The sequence below is a fragment of the Monosiga brevicollis genome, genomic scaffold, assembly GCF_000002865.3.
Source record: "Monosiga brevicollis MX1 MONBRscaffold_7 genomic scaffold, whole genome shotgun sequence".
NCBI lineage: Eukaryota > Choanoflagellata > Craspedida > Salpingoecidae > Monosiga > Monosiga brevicollis.
This window is the reverse complement of record NW_001865044.1, coordinates 1,355,202-1,373,857: the sequence shown is the minus strand read 5'-3', so window position 1 is coordinate 1,373,857 and position 18,656 is coordinate 1,355,202. Positions and strand designations below refer to the sequence as shown.

General features: G+C 53.1%; 2 protein-coding genes across 2 annotated transcripts; both read left to right on the top strand.

Moving 5' to 3' along the window:
- Window positions 1-484: 484 nt before the first annotated feature.
- MONBRDRAFT_36765 (uncharacterized protein) lies at window positions 485-10,453 on the top strand (the record flags this gene model as incomplete). The annotated part of the gene is made up of 20 exons (XM_001745088.1): window positions 485-618; window positions 738-1,431; window positions 1,705-1,936; window positions 2,088-2,192; window positions 2,285-2,382; window positions 2,457-2,836; window positions 3,056-3,203; window positions 3,306-3,475; window positions 3,906-4,104; window positions 4,179-4,424; window positions 4,557-4,932; window positions 5,099-5,415; window positions 5,564-5,743; window positions 5,831-6,118; window positions 6,308-6,858; window positions 6,993-7,086; window positions 7,232-8,971; window positions 9,082-9,423; window positions 9,534-9,896; window positions 10,006-10,453. The coding sequence occupies 20 exons, from the start codon at window positions 485-487 to the stop codon at window positions 10,291-10,293; spliced, it is 6,945 nt and encodes a 2,314-aa protein (XP_001745140.1). The 3' UTR covers window positions 10,294-10,453.
- Window positions 10,454-11,207: 754 nt separating this feature from the next.
- On the top strand, window positions 11,208-17,628 carry MONBRDRAFT_24755 (uncharacterized protein; the record flags this gene model as incomplete). Its single annotated transcript, XM_001745087.1, has 34 exons — window positions 11,208-11,261; window positions 11,347-11,381; window positions 11,498-11,600; window positions 11,681-11,728; window positions 11,803-11,886; window positions 11,975-12,064; window positions 12,154-12,247; window positions 12,349-12,416; window positions 12,497-12,698; window positions 12,775-12,842; window positions 12,926-12,995; window positions 13,102-13,158; window positions 13,234-13,295; window positions 13,382-13,431; window positions 13,563-13,690; window positions 13,784-13,874; window positions 13,961-14,036; window positions 14,122-14,350; window positions 14,511-14,592; window positions 14,673-14,742; window positions 14,859-14,983; window positions 15,089-15,182; window positions 15,267-15,340; window positions 15,446-15,524; window positions 15,612-15,674; window positions 15,773-15,841; window positions 15,914-15,997; window positions 16,104-16,175; window positions 16,270-16,299; window positions 16,419-16,568; window positions 16,667-16,808; window positions 16,898-17,222; window positions 17,333-17,459; window positions 17,557-17,628. The coding sequence occupies 34 exons, from the start codon at window positions 11,208-11,210 to the stop codon at window positions 17,626-17,628; spliced, it is 3,267 nt and encodes a 1,088-aa protein (XP_001745139.1).
- Window positions 17,629-18,656: the final 1,028 nt, after the last annotated feature.

The following is an 18,656-nucleotide window of genomic DNA, read 5'->3' as shown; positions in this document are numbered from 1 at the left end:
CTGTTTGGAGTGTGAAGAACAGTGGTCGTGGTGGTGGCTGTGAAGGAGGGATACAAACGCAGACGCTCAGCGCAAGCATCTGTGCGTCAGCTCACTGCGCTGCAGCCCGCGTCGCCGGCATTGTGCCACTTGACGAGCTGTCGAGCCGTCCCTCCGCCCGATGATTATATTTCTCCTCCTCTTCTTCCCTTCTCTCTCCCTTGCTCTTGTCTCAAAACTCCCCCAGATTCAAACTCTGTCGACTGGAAGCAGTGTCCATCCGTTCCTGTACACCTTGACGCGCAGCAGTACGCACTCACACCTCAATTGCTCGCTCTCGTGTGATTTGAATGGCTTTCCTTAGCGTCTGGGAGACTTGTTTTTGCTTCTAAAGCACCGCATACGTGATTCAGTTCAACCCTTTCGGGGCGCAGTGATCCTTGATTGAGCTCCACGCCGTCGGGGAGTGCGTGTTGTGCCCGATTGGGTGAAACCGCTGGCAGCCATGGCTGCTTCCTCGTCGCTGCGTGTGCTGCACTCGCTGCTGCTCTTGGCTATCCTGGTGGGCTCCGTTCAGGCCGGCTGCGATCCTCTCACCCTACCAGATGGATCCTCTGTCGACATCACCAAACTTGCCAGGTCAGGCGCCCACTCTGACACACACACACACACGCACGCACGCACTAGCTTTCTTCGAACTTCAAGTTCCATTCGCCTCGCATACAATCTGATGCTTCCCCACTTGCTTGCCTTGACAGCGACCGCGACTATTACGCCGTGGACACGCGCGAGAGCAACAAGTTTGAATACGAGATGAACATCTGCCAGCCCCTGCAGCGGGTTCGCAACGGCTGCACGAAGAACGCGGCCGTCTGCCGTTTGCCTCTTGGTCAGACGACTGGCACCTCCATCGGACCGTCTGATCCTGCCAAGACTACGTTTGAGTGGATGGATGCCGACCATCCCGAATTTGGTGCCCGCCTGACTTATCAGGGGGATGACACGACTTCGGAGATTCGCTTCACGTGTGGCCTGGGCGTGGGTGGCCCCGTCTACCTTGAGACCATTGCTGAAGACAGCATGACGGTTTTTGTATTTGACTGGAAGACAGATCGTCTCTGCATCAACCAAACTATCCCGGCCAACGAAACTCGCTGCACCGTTTATGACGAGAAGACTGATCTTTCATACGACCTCTCCCCGCTCATGCGGAGTCTCTCCAACTGGCAAGCCATTGACGCTGCAGAAGGCAATGCCTACGTTTACGATATCAACGTCTGCGACCCCCTTGTCGATAGCGCTGCCATCGGTGGTAACTGTGGCAACGAGGGCGAAGCGATGTGCCGCCGCACTCGCCAGCCTGATGGGAGCCTGACTGACCCCGTCGCCTTGGGTCGAGCGACCCGACCCACCCTCAGCGACGACGGCACCATCTACATCATCACTGCTTTTGTAAGTTGTGCCTGTCTCCGACTAAACATGCCGGCTACAAGGAAAACATGTTCTTCTCATCCCTGTGCTTCCCACTCGCTCTCCCACTTTTATTCTGCATCACCTGGGCTCTTGATCCTTGGTCTTGCTGACCTTTCTCCTTTCACGAAATGCTTGTTCTTGTAATCATTTGCGCCATTTTCCACTTTTCTCAACCCTTTTTTTTTTTTTTTTTTCTTTTTTTTTTGCTTTTTCCTTTGTTTTTTCTTTGTTTTTTTCTTCCCAATCCTTCAGGGAGACAAACCATCAAGCATCAACGACACGGCATTTTGTCCTGATGCAGATGACAGCACGTTTGCCTCCTCGCGCATCGAGTTTATTTGCGACATCAATGCGGGCTCGGGTCAGCCAGTTTTGATGGAAGTTTCCGAAGATTGCGTCTTTACGTTCCATTGGCGTACCGTGGCGGCTTGCCCTATCGGGGATACCGTGGGACATGACTGTACCGTTCGCGATCCCGTTTCTGGTAAGTTTAACACGTCCCCTGAGACCCTGGCTCTTTTCTGGTTTCACTTTTTATCGCCTCCGCCTGCCGCGTGTCCTGGGTGCCGATGCTCCTTGGTGGCTCGTTGCTTTTGCGCCTCTGCATGCTCACTTTGGCCACGTCAATGCTGTAGGCCAAGTCTACGACTTCCACGCTCTGTCTCTACCCAATTCTCAGCCGTATGTGGCGTATGACGACAACTACAAGTTTGTGTTGAACGTTTGTGCGGCCATTCAGGGTAAGCTGGCCATTGCCTTGAGAACGGCGACCGTCCAAATCATAGTGAGACTCTCAGATTGCTGGCTCACGTTCTCGTGCATGTTACCACAGGATCCGTTTGTGGCCATAACGTGGCCGCTTGCCAGGAAGAAAGGGGGGCCAACGCCACGGGCTCTTTTAATCTTGGAGCCCCCTCTTCCGTCATTGAGGTACAGCTCGTTCCATAAACCCTTTTGCCAGTGGCTGCTAATTTGACCTCACCGTCTGTTTGAATTTGGAACAGATTGTGGATGATACGCCCACGCTGAAGTACACCGCGCCCACGTTGGGTTGTGGAGGACGCATGAACCGCACGACCATCATCACTTTTGTCTGCGTCAAGGGGCTGACTAACATTGGCACACTCGAATATGTGGCCGAGACATCGACTTGCGTTTACGAGTTTAACATGTTCACCGAGCTGGCGTGCCCAGAGACCGTGGATGCCATTGAATGTTTGGCCACAAACCCCATTACTGGCGAGCAGGTGGATCTCTCTGCCCTCACCCGCAGCAATCACAACTGGGAGCCTGTGGGCTCGCAATCGTTCTTCATGAACATCTGTGCTGATTTGATTAAAGATGATGCTACGGCCGCTTGCGAGGCAGGCGCAGCCGTTTGTCGGTATGTCTAACCCCCATCGTCTGTACCATACCTCATCGCCTGCTTGTTTGTCTGCTTTTTCCTTTTTTTTCTTTTTGTTTTGTTTTTGTTGGTTGGTTGACTTTCTGACTTCAGTGGTTTTATTTTTTGCTTGATGTCCCGTGTGTGTGTGCTTCCTTTTGTTGTTGTATGTCTGTTCTTGTCCTTCTCAACTCGCACCCAACGCCGCCTGTGTGACAGCAAACAAGGAACCTCCTACGAATCATTTGGCAAGGCCGTGGCACCGTCTTACAGCGAGGGTATCGTGACCATCACATTTGACGCCCTCTCAGACGCCTCACCCAAGACGACGCGCTTGGTGTTGCACTGCAACGAAGATGCTGGCTTGGTGGGTATTGGATTCGTCGGATGCGCGATCCATGTTTCCACGCTCTTTGACCTCTTCCTTTCTCTTTTCCGTCTTCTTTCTTTGTTTTTTTTCCTTCCTCAGGGTCGCCCTCAGCTGGAAACCGTTGTGCGCTCCGACTCGTACGCTCTCATGACTTGGACTTCAGCCTATGCGTGTCCCATCAACTCGAAGAAAGGCGAAGCATGCTCGATTACTGATCAGGCTACCGGCACGGCCTTTGATTTCACCAGCCTCAAGGGTAGCGATCTCAAGTACGTACCTGCCACCTCTCTTGCTTCAGCTGAGCTCAGGGTGGAAAACAGGAAACCTGACTTGAACAGTGTGGCGCGCTGTTGTCGTAAGCAACGTTCTGCAGACTCATCGACGTCTACTGACCTACCACGACTGCTCCCAGGTACACGGACGACGCGGGCAACCAATATTTCATCAGCCTTTGCGGCCCCGTCAAGCATGGAGCTTGCTCCAGTCTGAACGCCGGCGCATGCATGGTGGCTGCGCAAAATAGCGAGGCCGTCCCCTTGGGCAACCCCTCGGATGTTCCCACTTTTATTGACGATGACATGAGTTTTGTGTTCGTACCTCTTGAAACCCACAGCCATGGTTGCATGGCCCCATCCACTGTGCCATACTTGCTCACAGGTGATGCTGGTATCCCACTTTCTGCAATGTATTTTCACTCAGCTTTACCAATGGCAAACAGTGCCGTACCAGTAACGGCCATCCCGTGTACATTACCACTGTGGTTGATCTGATCTGTGATCCCTCGGCCACAACAAGCAATGGTCTGACACTATTTCAAAACAGCGGTACCTTGCCTGACCCCTGTGGCTACCAATTTGAGCTGCGGACCCCGTTTGCCTGCGAAAATGCCAACCAAAATGTAGGTCTGCTCGCCAGCTTGCTCAGGCTGCTTTGCTCCTCGAAGACGCTCACTCTGGTTTTCTAAATGCCCAGACGGAAGAAGAGTGTGTTGCCCTTGATCCCTCTGGTAACCAGTATGATCTCACGCCCTTGATTCGGACCACAACCAATTGGCTTGTTCCCGAGATTATCGACGGCGAATTCACCGACAACAGTTTTGAGCTCAATGTGTGCCGTGGCTTGGTCCAAGAGCTGGGCGAAGTTTGCAAGTCCACTTCAGGTGCCTGCCAGCGCACGTCAGATGATCACTTCTCGCTCGGTAACCTCTCCCAGCCTCAGGTCTGTAACCGTTTTGCCTTTGCAAATTTGGATCTCGCCAACATCCCTTCTCATCTTATTTCGTTGCGCACGACTCGTGCTTTTCTTTCCTTCCTCTTCTTTGTGTTCTTCTCCTTGCCCGCATATACCTAGTATGACTCCGCGGCCAAGAGCTTGTTCGTCGAGTACACTGGTGGCTCGTCCGAGAATTGCCCAACTGGAGTTTCCCGTTCAGCCCGCATCGACTTTGCGTGTGATTTGACCGCAGGCCTTGGTCGCCCCCACTTTCTGCATGAGGAAACCACGTGTCGCTATATTTTTCAGTGGGTTACTTCAGTCGCCTGTCCACGCAGTCAACTGAATGCCTCGTGCGAGGTCGAGGATCCCAGCACGGGCGACTTGTATGATCTCGCCAAGCTTGCCTCGAATGAAGGCTACAAGCTTCAAGGCGTGAGCAATGGCGAAACATACGACTTTGTGGTTGGCGTCTGCCAGCCGCTTGACTCATCCGTTTGTGGGTCAGATCGCGGTACGATGGTTGAGCCGACCTTCTCTTTTTTTTTTTTTTTTTTTTTTTTTTTTCTTTTTTTTTTTTTTTTTTTTTTTTTTGTTTGTTTGTTTGTTTGGTTGGGGGTCAACGATGTTTTGCCCTCTTTCGGTCACATCTCATGTGGGGTATGTGAACATACCCGTAGGTGATGATGTCATGGCCTGCCAGCTTTCAAAGTCAAACTCAGACAAGTTCAGCCTGGGTGTGGGCCCAATGGGGCCCCAATGGGTGGACAACGAGCTCTTGTTGTACTACTCGCACGGAACTCCCGTGGAGATCGAAGGCACCAGCTACCTTCGGAGCGCGGTCATTGACTTTGAGTGCGATACCACGGAAGATGGTACCGGGAGCATCGTGTTCGACACTGAGACGAGTCACGGCTTGTACAAGTTTACGTGGAGCACAATTTACGCGTGTCCTTTCACGGCTGCGGCCGCAGAGTGTCGAGCCTTGACCCACAAGGTCCGATTACATCGCCTGTCATTGGCATCGCAGCCTGCTGACGACTCCGTTCGAAAGGGGAATTTTGTTCTTCTCGTTTTGTTTTGTTTTGTTATTAGGGCCGGCGGTTTAACACAATCATGCATGCTCATGTGTTGTTTTAATGTAGAATGGCAAGGTGCTTGAGTACGACTTGCTGCCTCTCCTCAACAATCGCCGCAATTATGTCGTGCATGCCGATATTGATGCGGATGGTACGCTCGACGAAATGCAAATCAACGTCTGCCGGCCCTTGGTTACAGGCAGTCATCAATGCACGCGTGATCAAGCTGCCTGCCACGTTGGTTCGGTGAGTGCATTGTTTGGCGTGCATATACAAGCGAATGCGGACTGTTCGGCCATCGCCCTCATCTTCCTTACCTTGCCAACGTGGTAGACGTTGAGTGCCGACGAGAACTGGGGCAAGGTGGCCTCGCCCATGGCCACTGCCAGCAGCTTGGAGATCCACTATGAAACCGGTGCCAACTGCACCATGAACAACAACACGGATCTCACTCACTCCACGCTCATTGTGTTTGAGTGTGCCATGGAGAATGGCTCACCAAAATCAGGCGTGTACGGCGAACCTGTCTATGAGTATACTGACAACTCTTGTACCCACCACATGCGCTGGGTCACTTCTTTTGCCTGTAGCGTCGATAATTTCAAAGGCAATGACTGCCACGTAAGCTGTTTGGTTGCCTCGCTGCGCATATTTCTTCTGCATAAGCCGTTTAGCCTTGCCTCCCTGCTCACCTGTCTCTCCACTTCTTGAGTCGTTGGCTACCTGTGTATCAAAAGAAAAAGAAAGAAAAGTTGCTGCTTTCGCTCACTTCGCTGGATTGTTGGATATGCTGTCGTCACTGATTTGTAGGTTGAGAACGTCGTCACGGGTGATTTCTTTGATTTCTCCTCCCTGAAAAACAAAAAGTTTCAAGCTACCTTGAACGGCGGTGGAGCGATCTCAGTTGGCGTTTGCAGTGCTGCTGACTCGTGCACGACTGGTGCCTGCTTCCGTCAAGGCTCGGCGACAGGCGCCCTGCACGACGCTGGCGCCATTTCTTCGATCCCCGAGCTTGTGGATGGCGTCGCAACCTTTACGCTTACCGGCGGTGAAGCTTGCAATGGCGGTTCCCGCAATTGGACAACGGTGCTTACGATGGAATGTGATCTCGCCGCTCAGACTGGTGAAAATCAAGAGGGTAGTCTCGTCGTCAATTCTTTCGACGACACCGATTGTGTGATCAGCCTTACCCTGTTCACGACTTTGGCGTGTCATGAGGGTGAATCGGTTGACTGCTTTGTGGAGGACCCCAAGACGGGCGCCACCTATGATCTCTCGCCCTTGTCCAATCCCAAGGAGAACTGGATCGCCCAGGATTCGCGCGAGAATAACAAATACGCCTATGCAATCAATGTGTGCCGGTGAGTGAGTGTGAAGTGGACTTTGTTTCGACTTCAGGCTTCGATGTTCGACACCTGACTCTCATTCTTTTGCTGCTTGCGCTCGTACTGACACTGCCTACATTGCTCGGCCCTCATGTGCTGGGCACTTGCAGCACCTTGGTGCCCATGATTGATTTCCCTGACTGTTCTGACAATATGGCAGCATGTCAGATCGGCTCCTCCGGCACCACACAGTTCCAGGAACAGGTGTGTCGTTGCAAGCACATGAACGTGCACAGCCTCCCTTTTGAAAGCCGTTTTACTTCGGCGCGGCACAGCCCCGTTTCTCGGGCTCCCGGCAGACGGCAAGCTTACTATTGGTGCTCTCGTTTGCGTTTCGTTGCTTATGCAGAACTTGGGACACGCGGCCTCGCCTCGGTTTGTCAATGGCTCCCTCGTGCTCGAGTATGAGGGTGGCAACGCCTTCTCCTCGGGCCTGGCGCGCCGGACGCATATCGAGTTTGTTTGTGGCTCAACACTGGGTGAGCCGATCTTTTTGGAAGAGATTGCCAACACATACTACTTCTTGTGGATTTCGTCTGCGGCCTGCTCCACAGACGGCATTAGCCCAACATTGCCTGCGCCTGACTCCGGCGCTTGCCGTGTTCAAGATCCTGTCACTGGTGAAGACTACGACTTGAGCGCTTTCATGCAGCGTGGCCCAGTCATTGCCAAAAATGATTTTGACGGCAAGGGTACGAGCTACACCTACTCAGTTTCCATTTGCTCCAACCAAGTGCCCTGTGGTAACGGCGTCACCTCGGGCGTGTGTCAGAGGGAGGACACGGCCGACAAACGCTTCTACAACCTGGGATTTGCCAGCGATCGCCCTTCAGTCGTTCGCGCTGGCTCAGAGTCGAACCTGCAGCTCATCTACGAGAGCGATGCGCTGTGTCATGAAGGCACCGCGAATGAGAAGAACCGGTCTACTGTCATCACGTTTGTGTGCGACCAAACCGCCGACGATTCAAACAGCGTGCCCGAGTTTGTTGAGGAACTCAACGATTGCACCTATATCTTCCGGTGGGCGGCCAAAGCTGCCTGCGATCCCGCCCCTTCCTCGACCAACTGCGTCGTCTTTGACCCCCAGTCTGGCAATCAGTACGACCTCGGCACGCTGACACGCGCCGCGGGTGATGAGAACTGGCTGGCCGTCGATGACCGCGGTTCGGAGAGCTACGAGTACTACATCAACGTGTGTCGCAATCTGATTCGCCCTGTAGATGGTGACGATGGCGATACCTGCCGTGGAGCAGCCATCTGCCAGGTGAAACGCAACTCTACCGACACGGTTTTTGCCCTCGGCCGCCTTGAATCAGGCCCTGAGTTTGTGGATGGTGCTCTCTTGGTGCAGTACTCCATGGAGGGCGACACGCAAAACCTCTGCGCCGGCGCAGTGCCCCGCTCGACCGTGATTCGCTTTGAGTGTGGACCCGGTAGTCTCGGGGCTCCCGTGTTTGAGGAAGAGCTGGACTGCAAATATTTTTTCGTGTGGCGCACCTCGGCTGCTTGCCCCTCAACCGTGGTTAAGGGCCATGACTGCGAGATTGATAGCTTTGAGAATGGTATCGGCATCAATCTGCAAAGTCTTCGTGGCAAGTCGGTACACTTTGCGTCAAAACACGGTCCGCTGGAAGTGGGTGTGTGCCAGGCTCTCTCCACCTCTGGCTCGTGCGCCAACTCGGGTGCTTGTTTGACAAACAACGGCAAGCAGGTCAACGTGGGTTCGGCCAACGCGGATTTGACCTGGCTGGACGATCAGGCAACACTTGTGTACACGGCAGCCGATGCCAAGTGCGCGGGCGGCAGCACGAGCACTGTGATTGTGTTTGTTGGTGACGACGGTGCCCTGGGCAGTGGCTCGGCCTCTTTGGACATCGATGAAGAGTGCTACCGCCTTGTGACGTGGCGTACGGCGCTGGCCTCCTCCTCGACTTGTGAGAAGACGTGCGTCGCCTACGATGAGGCTACGGGCAACGAGTATGATTTTTCCACCTTGGGACGCTACAAAGACAACTCCAACTGGATCGCAGAGACGGCGGACCACGAGTTTGATTATGTGATCAACGTGTGCCGCTGCCTCACCCCCGGTGTAAGTTTCTCTGTCTTCACAATGACCCGTGCTGCCTCTTTTGCCTCTTTGCTCACTCTTTTTCATCTACCTGCTCTACCTGCTTACACCCACCCTCAATTTGTCTACAGGTGGCTTCCAACCAGTGCAGCGGAGAGGCAGGTGTGTGCCAGGTGAAGAAGGATGGTTCTCAGATCTTCAACGTTGGATCGCCTGCAGAACCTGTTGTGCGTGACGGCGTCGTTTACTTGCGCTACACCAATGGCGATGCGGACGGTTGTCCCACCAGCGCTGATGGCATTCAGCGCCACCGCTCAACGTTGATTGAGATGGTGTGCGACCCCACTGCGGACGATGACACTTTGCCAGTCTTTTACAACGAGACCAAGTCAGCATGCCAGTACATTTTCACATGGAACACAAGCCGCGCCTGCCCTGTCAAGTCGGTGACCAGCTCAAACGGGATCATCAAGGTAAGACGCAAAGGCAGCTGACTCTCTGCCTATCCCATCTGCCTGCATGCCTTGATTTTGAGACTCATCCCGAGGCCTTTGATTCACCATTTTTGTCGGGGGGCTTACAGACGGATTTGGGAACGCTGGACTTTTCCACGTCGAGTACGGCCTCTGCGCGTTACAAGTTCCAGCCGTTCAGCGGCACGACTTGCAGTGATGCGTCGTCAACCCCATCAGGCCTCTGCGGTAAGGACGCCCAAGGCAATTGGGTGTCCTTTGGGGCTGTTCGGCCATTGGTGAAATACTCTCCTGCGGCGCGTGAAGTGCAACTGATTTTCGAGAATGGCGACGTCTACAAGAGCGGCAACACCAGCGTGCAGCGTGGGGCTGTTGTGGTGGCTGAATGTGGCCAGAGGGAATCAATTGTCTGCCGTGAATCAACCTGTGCTCTCAACGATCCTGAGCTGTACCTGACGTGGACTTCACCTGACGTAGGTTTTGCTGCACTTGGCTTTATTCTTGATGCTGCTGTTGGGCCAACACATCTGGCCGTGTTGCTCGCTGCTCGCCTGCTCACCGTGACTTGCATTATTTGTCCAGGCGTGCGTTGAAGCGCCGCCTTCTCCACCTGGCCCACCTAGCCCACCTAGCCCACCCGGACCTCCCAGTGGCAGCACCACGGCCAGCCCGGCCAGCCACGGTTCAGGCAAGAAGAAGAATAACACAGGTGCCATCGTGGCCGCCGTTATCATTACAATTGTAGCGGTTGCGGCGCTCGTGGTGGTGGCGTTCAAGAAGGGATGGATTGGCCGCAAGACTGTCAACTACTCGGTCATGGCTAGTGCCACGACGGATGATTTTGAAGATAGTGACTTTGACGATGCTTAAGCCCGTGGCTAGACTCGGGCTGGAATTTCGCCCCTTTGCCAAAGATTTTCTTTGTTTTGTTTCACACTTTTTTCAGTTGCTTTTTTTCCCCCTTGCTGTCCCCAGTCTTTCGTGGTCACGTGGTGCCTGTCTTGGCGGTCCGCAATTGAACCACACCCACAGGAATCCAAAGAATCCCTAGCCTTGTGATACCTCTAACATCACCATCAAACCAGGAAGAGAGATTCACATTAGAACATGTCCATGATTGCCGTGCATGTGACACGTTGCTGTTGTTTGACCTGTCCTCTGGAAAGTGTGAACCACGTCTGCCCTGACTCTCTTCTGACCCCGATCCAGAAGAGAAGAGCATGAACCACATCACCCAGCGAGGTTCAGCTCGTAGAGCCTTATTTCCAATACGGCTTGAATAGCCTGTGCCAGGCTATGGACAGACCTCGAGCCATGTCAGTGTCGTCTGCGCACGGGGTCTGCAGGAGACCCGAAACTACAGCGCGCGAACGAAATCGCGAAAATTTCAACGAGCGCGTCAATGTCAGATAAATCTTTGAAAGTTCAAAGTGTGAAGTTTATTACAGAGTGTAAAACATGGCGCCAAAATTCAAATTCATCAGTTTTCTTCTTGTTGGTTCGGCCTCAAAAACAAGAAAAAAAAAGAGAAAAAAAAAAGTGCTGTGCCGTGCTCAATCGCCAATCGCGTGCGGCTGATACCCTTGTGCTGAGCTGCCTTTGAGACACGGTACTTGCCAGGACCGAGGCGGATCACTCCAAGAAGGTTTGATACTGCTATTGGTAAAGTCTTGATCGGTTTGAGAGGCGATGACTGACGTGAGGACATTTTGCGCTCACCCCTTCCACCCTCCGCGAAAAACAAAAAATTAATAGTCAAGAGCGTATGGTTACGTACCACAGCCATGTACTCACCCACGCAAGATGCAGGCTTGCCTGCCAATCACAATGCCGCTGAGGTGGGTGACAGACTCTGAACACAGCCTCTCCTGCCTCAACAAGCGGAGACTGATGTGATGCTAACGGCTGCCTTTGCTTTGCCAGGTTGATGATATCCGCACACGCCTATTCGCATCAACGTACGTCGTGCCTGATCAATTGCAATCTGAAACACTTGAGCAAATCGTGCAAAGCTTAAGCCCTTGCCTTGCCGTCGCACACCGCTTACTTGTGACGAATATGTAACCGGGGCTAGGGATGAGGATGATGCAGACAATGTCCCCGCACAAGACAGTGCACCACAGCAGAGCGTCATTGCCCCAGCACCAGACGCTGCCAGGGTGAACGCTCTGATGCAGGTTCGTGACCGGCCACTGCAAGAAAAAAAAAAGGAGCATTCTTGCAACTGTGTTGTGCTAATCATGGACTGTCTGTACAGGTCTTTGCGCGGCTCAAGCCCCCTTCCAATGAACACAGTGCTGACCAGGTGTGTAGCAAGCAATGCAGCCGCGCGATGCAGCCGACCTCACGCTCATTATTGTCGATGAATTCAATGCGCAGAGCATCCAACGCCTGGACGACCAAACGCTCATGGCCACCCCACCACCCTCGTCCGTGGCGTACAAGAATGCCAATGGCTCAGTGGTGAGTGTGTGCTTGGTGTCTCCCTGATTTCAAACGTTTACACAGGCCGATCATCTAACCCTTGCAAACGTGATGCATTGTCTTCTAGTCATCGGCACAGTACAGCTTCTCGCATGTGTTTGACACAACTGCTCAACAGCGCAGCTTTTTCAAGAGTGTGGGCCTGCCCATGGTCAAAGTGCGTGGTTCCCGACTTGACCCAGCACCTGGAATCTCAAAAACAATCTGAATTTTGTCGGGCTTATCCTTCACAACGCCTGTGCGCAGGAAGTGTTGGACGGTAACAATGGACTGCTCTTTGCAACGGGTGTCACTTCCTCCGGCAAAACCTACACCGTTCTTGGATCTCCCGAGAGCCCTGGTATGACAGCGTCGACAAAAGCCAATACAGGCACTCATGAATCATATCTTCATCTTTTGCTGATCCATGATTGATCACCATCTCTATCGTGTCGCTTTTAGGTCTGTTGCCGCGCAGTCTGGATGTGCTCTTCAATTCAATCGGACAGCAGCTCTGTGAGCGCAACGATGTAGGTTGCTTGGGCGCTTCCACCTTTTTGTTTCTAGCGCGCGCCAACCGTTCTTACCCCCAACCAACGCATCAACGCAGATGAAGCCACAGCTATACAACAAAATTCGCTTCATGACGCGTGAAGAGGTGGCAGAGGCTGCCACTATCAAGGCCCAGTGCCTGGACCTGGGCTTCCAGGCTGAGGCCGATGCCGTGCTCGATGCCACGGCTGCTCCCACCGACACAGACGCCAACGAGGAGCTGCAACAATCAACTGTCTCCTCCAACACCTCGATGGAAGGTATGCCCACGCCCCTTTTGATTTGAGCCCCGCAAATGGCAACGAATGACTCGACGTCCGTTCACCTTCTGCCCAGATATGGCCATGCTGCGCGGTGACCGTGAGGTCGAGACGACCACACTTGGCGTGCACGACGGCTGCCAGGTCTGTCAGAGTATGAAAAGCCGGTGCATTTGCATGCCTGCTGAACTCAACTGGCTGCTCTGCCCTGCTCACGTACGGCTTAGTACCTGATCTACGTATCGTTTGCCGAACTTTACAACGAACTTGCCTATGATCTGCTGGAGCCTGTCAGCGGTGAGCACGGATATTGCGACCCGCTTTTGCCTTGGCCCAACCCTGTTGATGCCTGGACTGATCTCTTGAGATACTTTTTTTTTTTTTTTTCACCAACTTGCATTAGGCAAGCATCGGTCAAGCAAGAAGCTTCGTGGTAGCAATGGCGCCGTGTACATTGACGGTCAGCTCGATTGCCCTGCACGCTTGTGCTAGTTGACCTTGAAAGAAACTGATGTGACACCGTTGCTGTTTGCAGGTTTGCGAGAGGTGCAGGTCGCATCCATTGAGGAAGCCCTTCGTGTTTTCACTTTTGGTCGGGTTAGTCTTTCACTTGCCCATTGAGCCATGCTGGCCTTCAGCCAATGCGTTGCGCATGTTTGACCACCACCCTGTTGCTTGCCCAGCACAACCGACGCGTCGCCAGCACTCGATTGAACAAGGATTCTTCGCGCAGGTAAATCATCATGGCAACCGTACCCTGGGTCAGGAGTTGTGCTTTCATTAGTGTTCATCTTGCGCCGCCATTGACAATGCCCCGTGCACCCTGCGGCTGACTTAACCTGATTTGTGTGCCATGTCGGTCAGCCATTCCATTTTTACCTTGAAAGTGATTCGCTTGCCCAACGTTGCGGAACCTCATTATGCCAGCATCTCCCGCCTCTCAATTGTGGATTTGGCCGGTTCGGAGCGCACAAGTAACACGCAAGCGGGTGGTAAGGCGCCTAGTATTTCCCCGTGCCAATCTTGGTGTCATTGGCCACTGAATGGATAATCTCGTCAGGCTAACACGTGGTGGATGGGGCTAGGCAAGCGAATTCGTGAAGCTGGCAACATTAACAAGTCTCTCATGACACTGTCCCAGTGCATCAAGGACTTGCGTTGGAACCAACTACACCCGTAAGTCATGCTGGGCCTCCGGTCTAGCGGCATTCAGGCTTGGTCAAAAATAGGAATGCCATTTGACTCTACCTCCCTCATTATAGGCGGGCGGCATCGCGTCTGCCTCCTTTTCGCGAGTCGCGCTTGACCCGTCTTTTTCAAGGGTATCTCGAGGGCAAGGTGGGTGGTCACTTGTTGGCCTTTCGAAGCAAGCCTGATTAGGCCCGGGCAAATTCACGTCGCCATTTGAATTGGTCATCCGCAGGGCGTCGTGCGCATGATTGTCAACCTGTCTGTCGAGGACAAGGACTACGATGAGACCATTCATGTTCTCAATTTTAGCGCCATCGCGCGCAAAGTTAAGGACCGTGCTGTGGCAAGCCGCATCGATACCGGACGGCATGCTGCCTCGACCTCCGATGAGCCGCAAAATAAGATGGTTCTTGAGGGTGAACTGTCGGCCCTACGACACCAACTCGATGCCACCGAAAAAGGTCAGTTGATGTGTCTGGTCTTACAAGACACTTGGGGGGCGGGGAGGGTGTGAGTGTCATTGCATTAGTTTTTTTTTTTTTCCCCAGCGTTATGTGCCCGAGCAGCGACAGGCAAGCATGCTCATTGGCGGTGTCGCATTGAACCATCTGACTGGTGCAGACATGGAGTCGCTACACGAGTATAATGAGACCCTGCAAGATCGTATTTATGACTTGCAACAGGCCCTGCTTCGCTTCGAAAGGTGTGTTCGATGGCTGACTGGCCATATGCGCAGTGATGACTCGGGCTCATGTGTTCGAGTGCACGTGGCTCTTGACCCAGGGAACAAACAGAACTTGAGGCCCGAATTCGCGAAGAAGTGGCCGAAGAAATGGCTGAGCAGCTCGTGGAGGTTGGTGACACGTGTGGCAGTGTACCTTTGCCGCCTGCTCTGCCTCTGCCGACAGCTGAATCTGACTTGCTTCTTTTGTAACATGGTGGTGGCTTGCCGCACGACCGCACCACCAGATTGAAGAGGCCTTTGAGGCCATGGCCAAGCGTAACGTGACAAACATGGAACATACGTATGAAAGAAAGTTGGCGCTTCTGACCCACAGTGTAGCACGAGCCGCACATCACCGACGCATTCGCAGGTGCGCCGCATCAGCTTTTGATGAGCGATGATCGCGCCTTTAGCAATACCATATGACTGTACTTTGGTGATATTGCTGTATTCTCATGATTATTGTCCGATCCAGTGCCGTGGCTTCCCCGGCTGCACCACCGCAAGCTGCCGTTGCAAACAATGCTGCTACTGCTCCTTCAGAAGACGAAGTGCGCCTTGGTACCGAGGTCAGTGAAACCCTTTTTCTCGCTGATGGTGGTTGCGTTTGAATATCCCATCTCACGCCATTGTGATTTGATGTTGCATTGCAGCTTCGTTTGGCTCAGGAACGCATTGCTGAGCTTGAGCAGCAGCTTGGCGCGGCGCAGCAAGAGAATGAAAACACGTGCGTGAAAGGAAAATGCCAGTGAAGGACAAATAAAGCCCTACTTGCAGGGTGGTGTTGCTCATGAGATGTGCGCAATGCCCTGATTGACAACGCCATGCTTAGACGTCGTGATCTCAAGTCGGTGCGAGCACGGGCTGCGGAGGAAGTGGGGGCCATAACCGTCAAGTACAAGCGGGCTCAGGTAAGGTTGCGCGTTTAAAAGAAACCCTCAGGAGAAAAAGAAGTGCCTCTAACTCAGGCTGTATTTGCTGGCTCGTTGTATTCTCAGGTGGCTCTGGAGCAGGCGCAGATTCAGGCTGTGGGCTCTCGAGATAGCCTGCAAAAGGAAACGGTATGTGATGTCACTGGTCTCGAAGGCGTGTGTGTGACCGTACAAGCGACAAGACCTAGCCCAACCCTCATGACATCTCTTTTGACCCATGTTGGCAGGCCGATCTCCAAAGCAAACTCGAAGCTGCCAATGCGGCACGCGCTGACATGTTAACGCTGGTTGCCGAGGTGTGTGCTGTTTTTGTTTTGGATTTTTTGCATTCAATGGTAAGGTCATGTTGACTCACGGGCGCTGTGTAGCTCGAGGCTGACCTGGAGGCCCGAGAGACGGAAAACGCACAATTGCAAGCGCAGGTGGAGCAGCTGTTCGAGGCTGGTGCAGACGTACGTTGGCTAGTACACCAAGGGCTTGCGCCAAGTCTTTTTCTGAGGCTGCAGCTTTTGAAATTATACCTTTGCTGATCGTCACCGAAATGTGACTTGCCAACAGGCGGCCGACGTGGCTCAGCTCCATGAGCAGGCAGAGATTCAGGCAGCTACCATATCAGAACTGCGAGCACAGGTACGAACTTGCGAACATCTCCGAAATGGTTTGTTTGTTTTTTGTTTTTTCCCTGTGGCCTGTTGCTCAGAGCTTTCGTCGTGCCGTCCTATAGGTGGCTTCAGTGCAAGAGCTAAAGGAGATGGTGGGTTCATTGTACTGGATGCGATGTGCCAGGGCTTTCGCTGTTTTGGTGTGATGGACGTTTCGCAAACGCATGCCCGTTCTGCTGACGTGGCCGTGGCGTCTGTTGCTTTGGTATAGACAACGGTGCAGGCTGCAAATATTGCAGCACTGGAGCGAGAGGTCAAGGTCATCAAGGCCAAGAACAAAGCCCTGCAAGAAGAAGTCAAGGCTTTGCAGCAAGACAAGGCGACGCTGCGACAAAAGTTGGATGACGTTACGGAGACGGCGGTATGTTGGCGCTGATTCTTTTCTGGCGGCCGGTAGAACATTGCGTGATACCTGAGGCACTCACACAAGGGCGTCGTGGTTGCATGGCTTTCGCGCAGCAAAGCGCCATGGAGGAGGCGGAGCAGTTGTCGCGGGCTAGCTCAATGCGATCGCTCGCCAGCTTCAAGAGCGGCGCCTCGATCAAATCAACCATCAGCCTCGCTGCCTTGGAGCATGAAGGCCTTCATAGCATTGACAACTGTAAGTGACATGGGCAGCCCATGGCATGCAAAGAATACACCCAGCCAGAACTGCTGTGGGCTCAAATAGCATATGTGTGTGATGTGCAGATGTGGCGACGCCTCCCCGGGTGACGGTTTCGGTGGAGGAACATGCCACTCCAATCTATGACAACATGGGTGAGGTGACAATGATTGGGGAGACTGGTGCGCGAGACAGCCCTCAGTCATCGAAGCGGGCCAAGCGATACGAGGTGCATGCAGATGCTGAAACCGCAGACCCGGTTGAAGCGGCTCAACCCTCCGCTTTGGCCAAGGCTTCGACGACACCCGAAGCCAAGACGCGCAAGGGTCGTAAAGGCCGCAAGGCTGCGAAAGCTGTCAAGGAGACTGCAGAAGCCTCGAGCGCCCAGGACGAGAACGACAGCGTGAAAAGGTGCGTGGACAAGGCAGCCTGGGTCGTGTTTGTGGCTGACGGTATCACAATGAGCATGTAAAAACTAAGTTGCTCCAAATCGTCGTGTCTTTTGAACTTGTTTTTGCCAGCACGCCCGAGGTGGCAACCAAATCCACACGACGCACGCGCAAGCTGGGTCAGCGAACCAACATTGCCTCGCCCTTGCAAGAAACATCCAACGTGGCGGCTACAACAAACACGAAGACAGCTGCGCCGGTTCGTACTCAACGAGGCCCACAGATGAGTCAGGGCCAGATGTTTGGGGGTCGTTTGCTCACCAAATTTTCTCCCGCGGTGTGACTATGGTTCTCAGGAGCGGGAGACCAAGATGTTGACGCCGATTGGTCGCCGCTTGCGCCCACGCCGGACGCGGGCAAACAAGTGAACCAAGCGGACATTGAGCCATCCATCAGAAAGTTGTGTCATAATGTGGTAATCTTGATCAGAGAAAGACAAGGATGGCAACGCTGCTTCGCCGAGCTGTGGGAGCCTAGTGTGAAGTGTTGAAAAGGTGTCGTCGCAAGCCTGTTATCCGCTGCTTGCATCCATGGTATCATGATAGAGAATGTGTTCTGTCCGTGCGGATTCAAAAGCAAAGTTTTTGCGATCCCCTAAGCTGAGTTCGGCATCCTTGGAAGAATGGATTTTGTTAACTTTTCAAAGCTTCTGCCGTGATTAATTCCAAGCAAAACTATTGAGAAACCCAGCAGAATAAAGCCTTTGCAATGCATTGTTCGCCGCGCCGCTACCACACGTCCCAGGATGATTCAAAGTTTATTTACCCCTCTAAACTGAATACTTTTACCGTGACATTCATCACACTATGCCTAATGTAGCCAATGTCAGACGCTTTGTCAGCAAACAGCTGGCGCAACCGTTCACATGGGCATGTGCGTGTGTGTGTTGTGTCGTTAGGGGTGCAATGGGAAGATCGAAAACGGCAGCGCCAGCCGGAGAGGGAATGAGCTGTGCTTCTCACTGCTGCAACCCTCGGATGCTGACGCTGTACCATGTCTTGGTCGCGAGGCACATCTAGAGTGCTTGTCGCCTTTGAGTCATCTCCCTGACTCGTACAAGCAAGTCAGCTAAACTCGCGACGCGGTCTCGCCCACTTTCTGCTCTTTCTCTCTGTGTCTCTTGCTCTCTCTCTCTCTCTCTTAAACTCTCTCACTCACTCTCAAACTCTCTCTCTCTCTCAAGCTCTTTCTCTCAAGCTCTCTCTCTCTCTCAAGCTCTCTCTCACTCTTTCTCTCTCTCTCTCTCTCTCTCTCAAACTCTCTCTCTCTCTCTCTCTCTCTCTCAAGCTCTCAAGCTCTCTCTCTCTCTCTCTCTCTCTCTCTCTCTCTCTCTCTCTCTCTCTCTCTCTCTCTCTCTCTCTCTCTCTCTCTCTCTCTCTCTCTTTTTTTTTTTTTT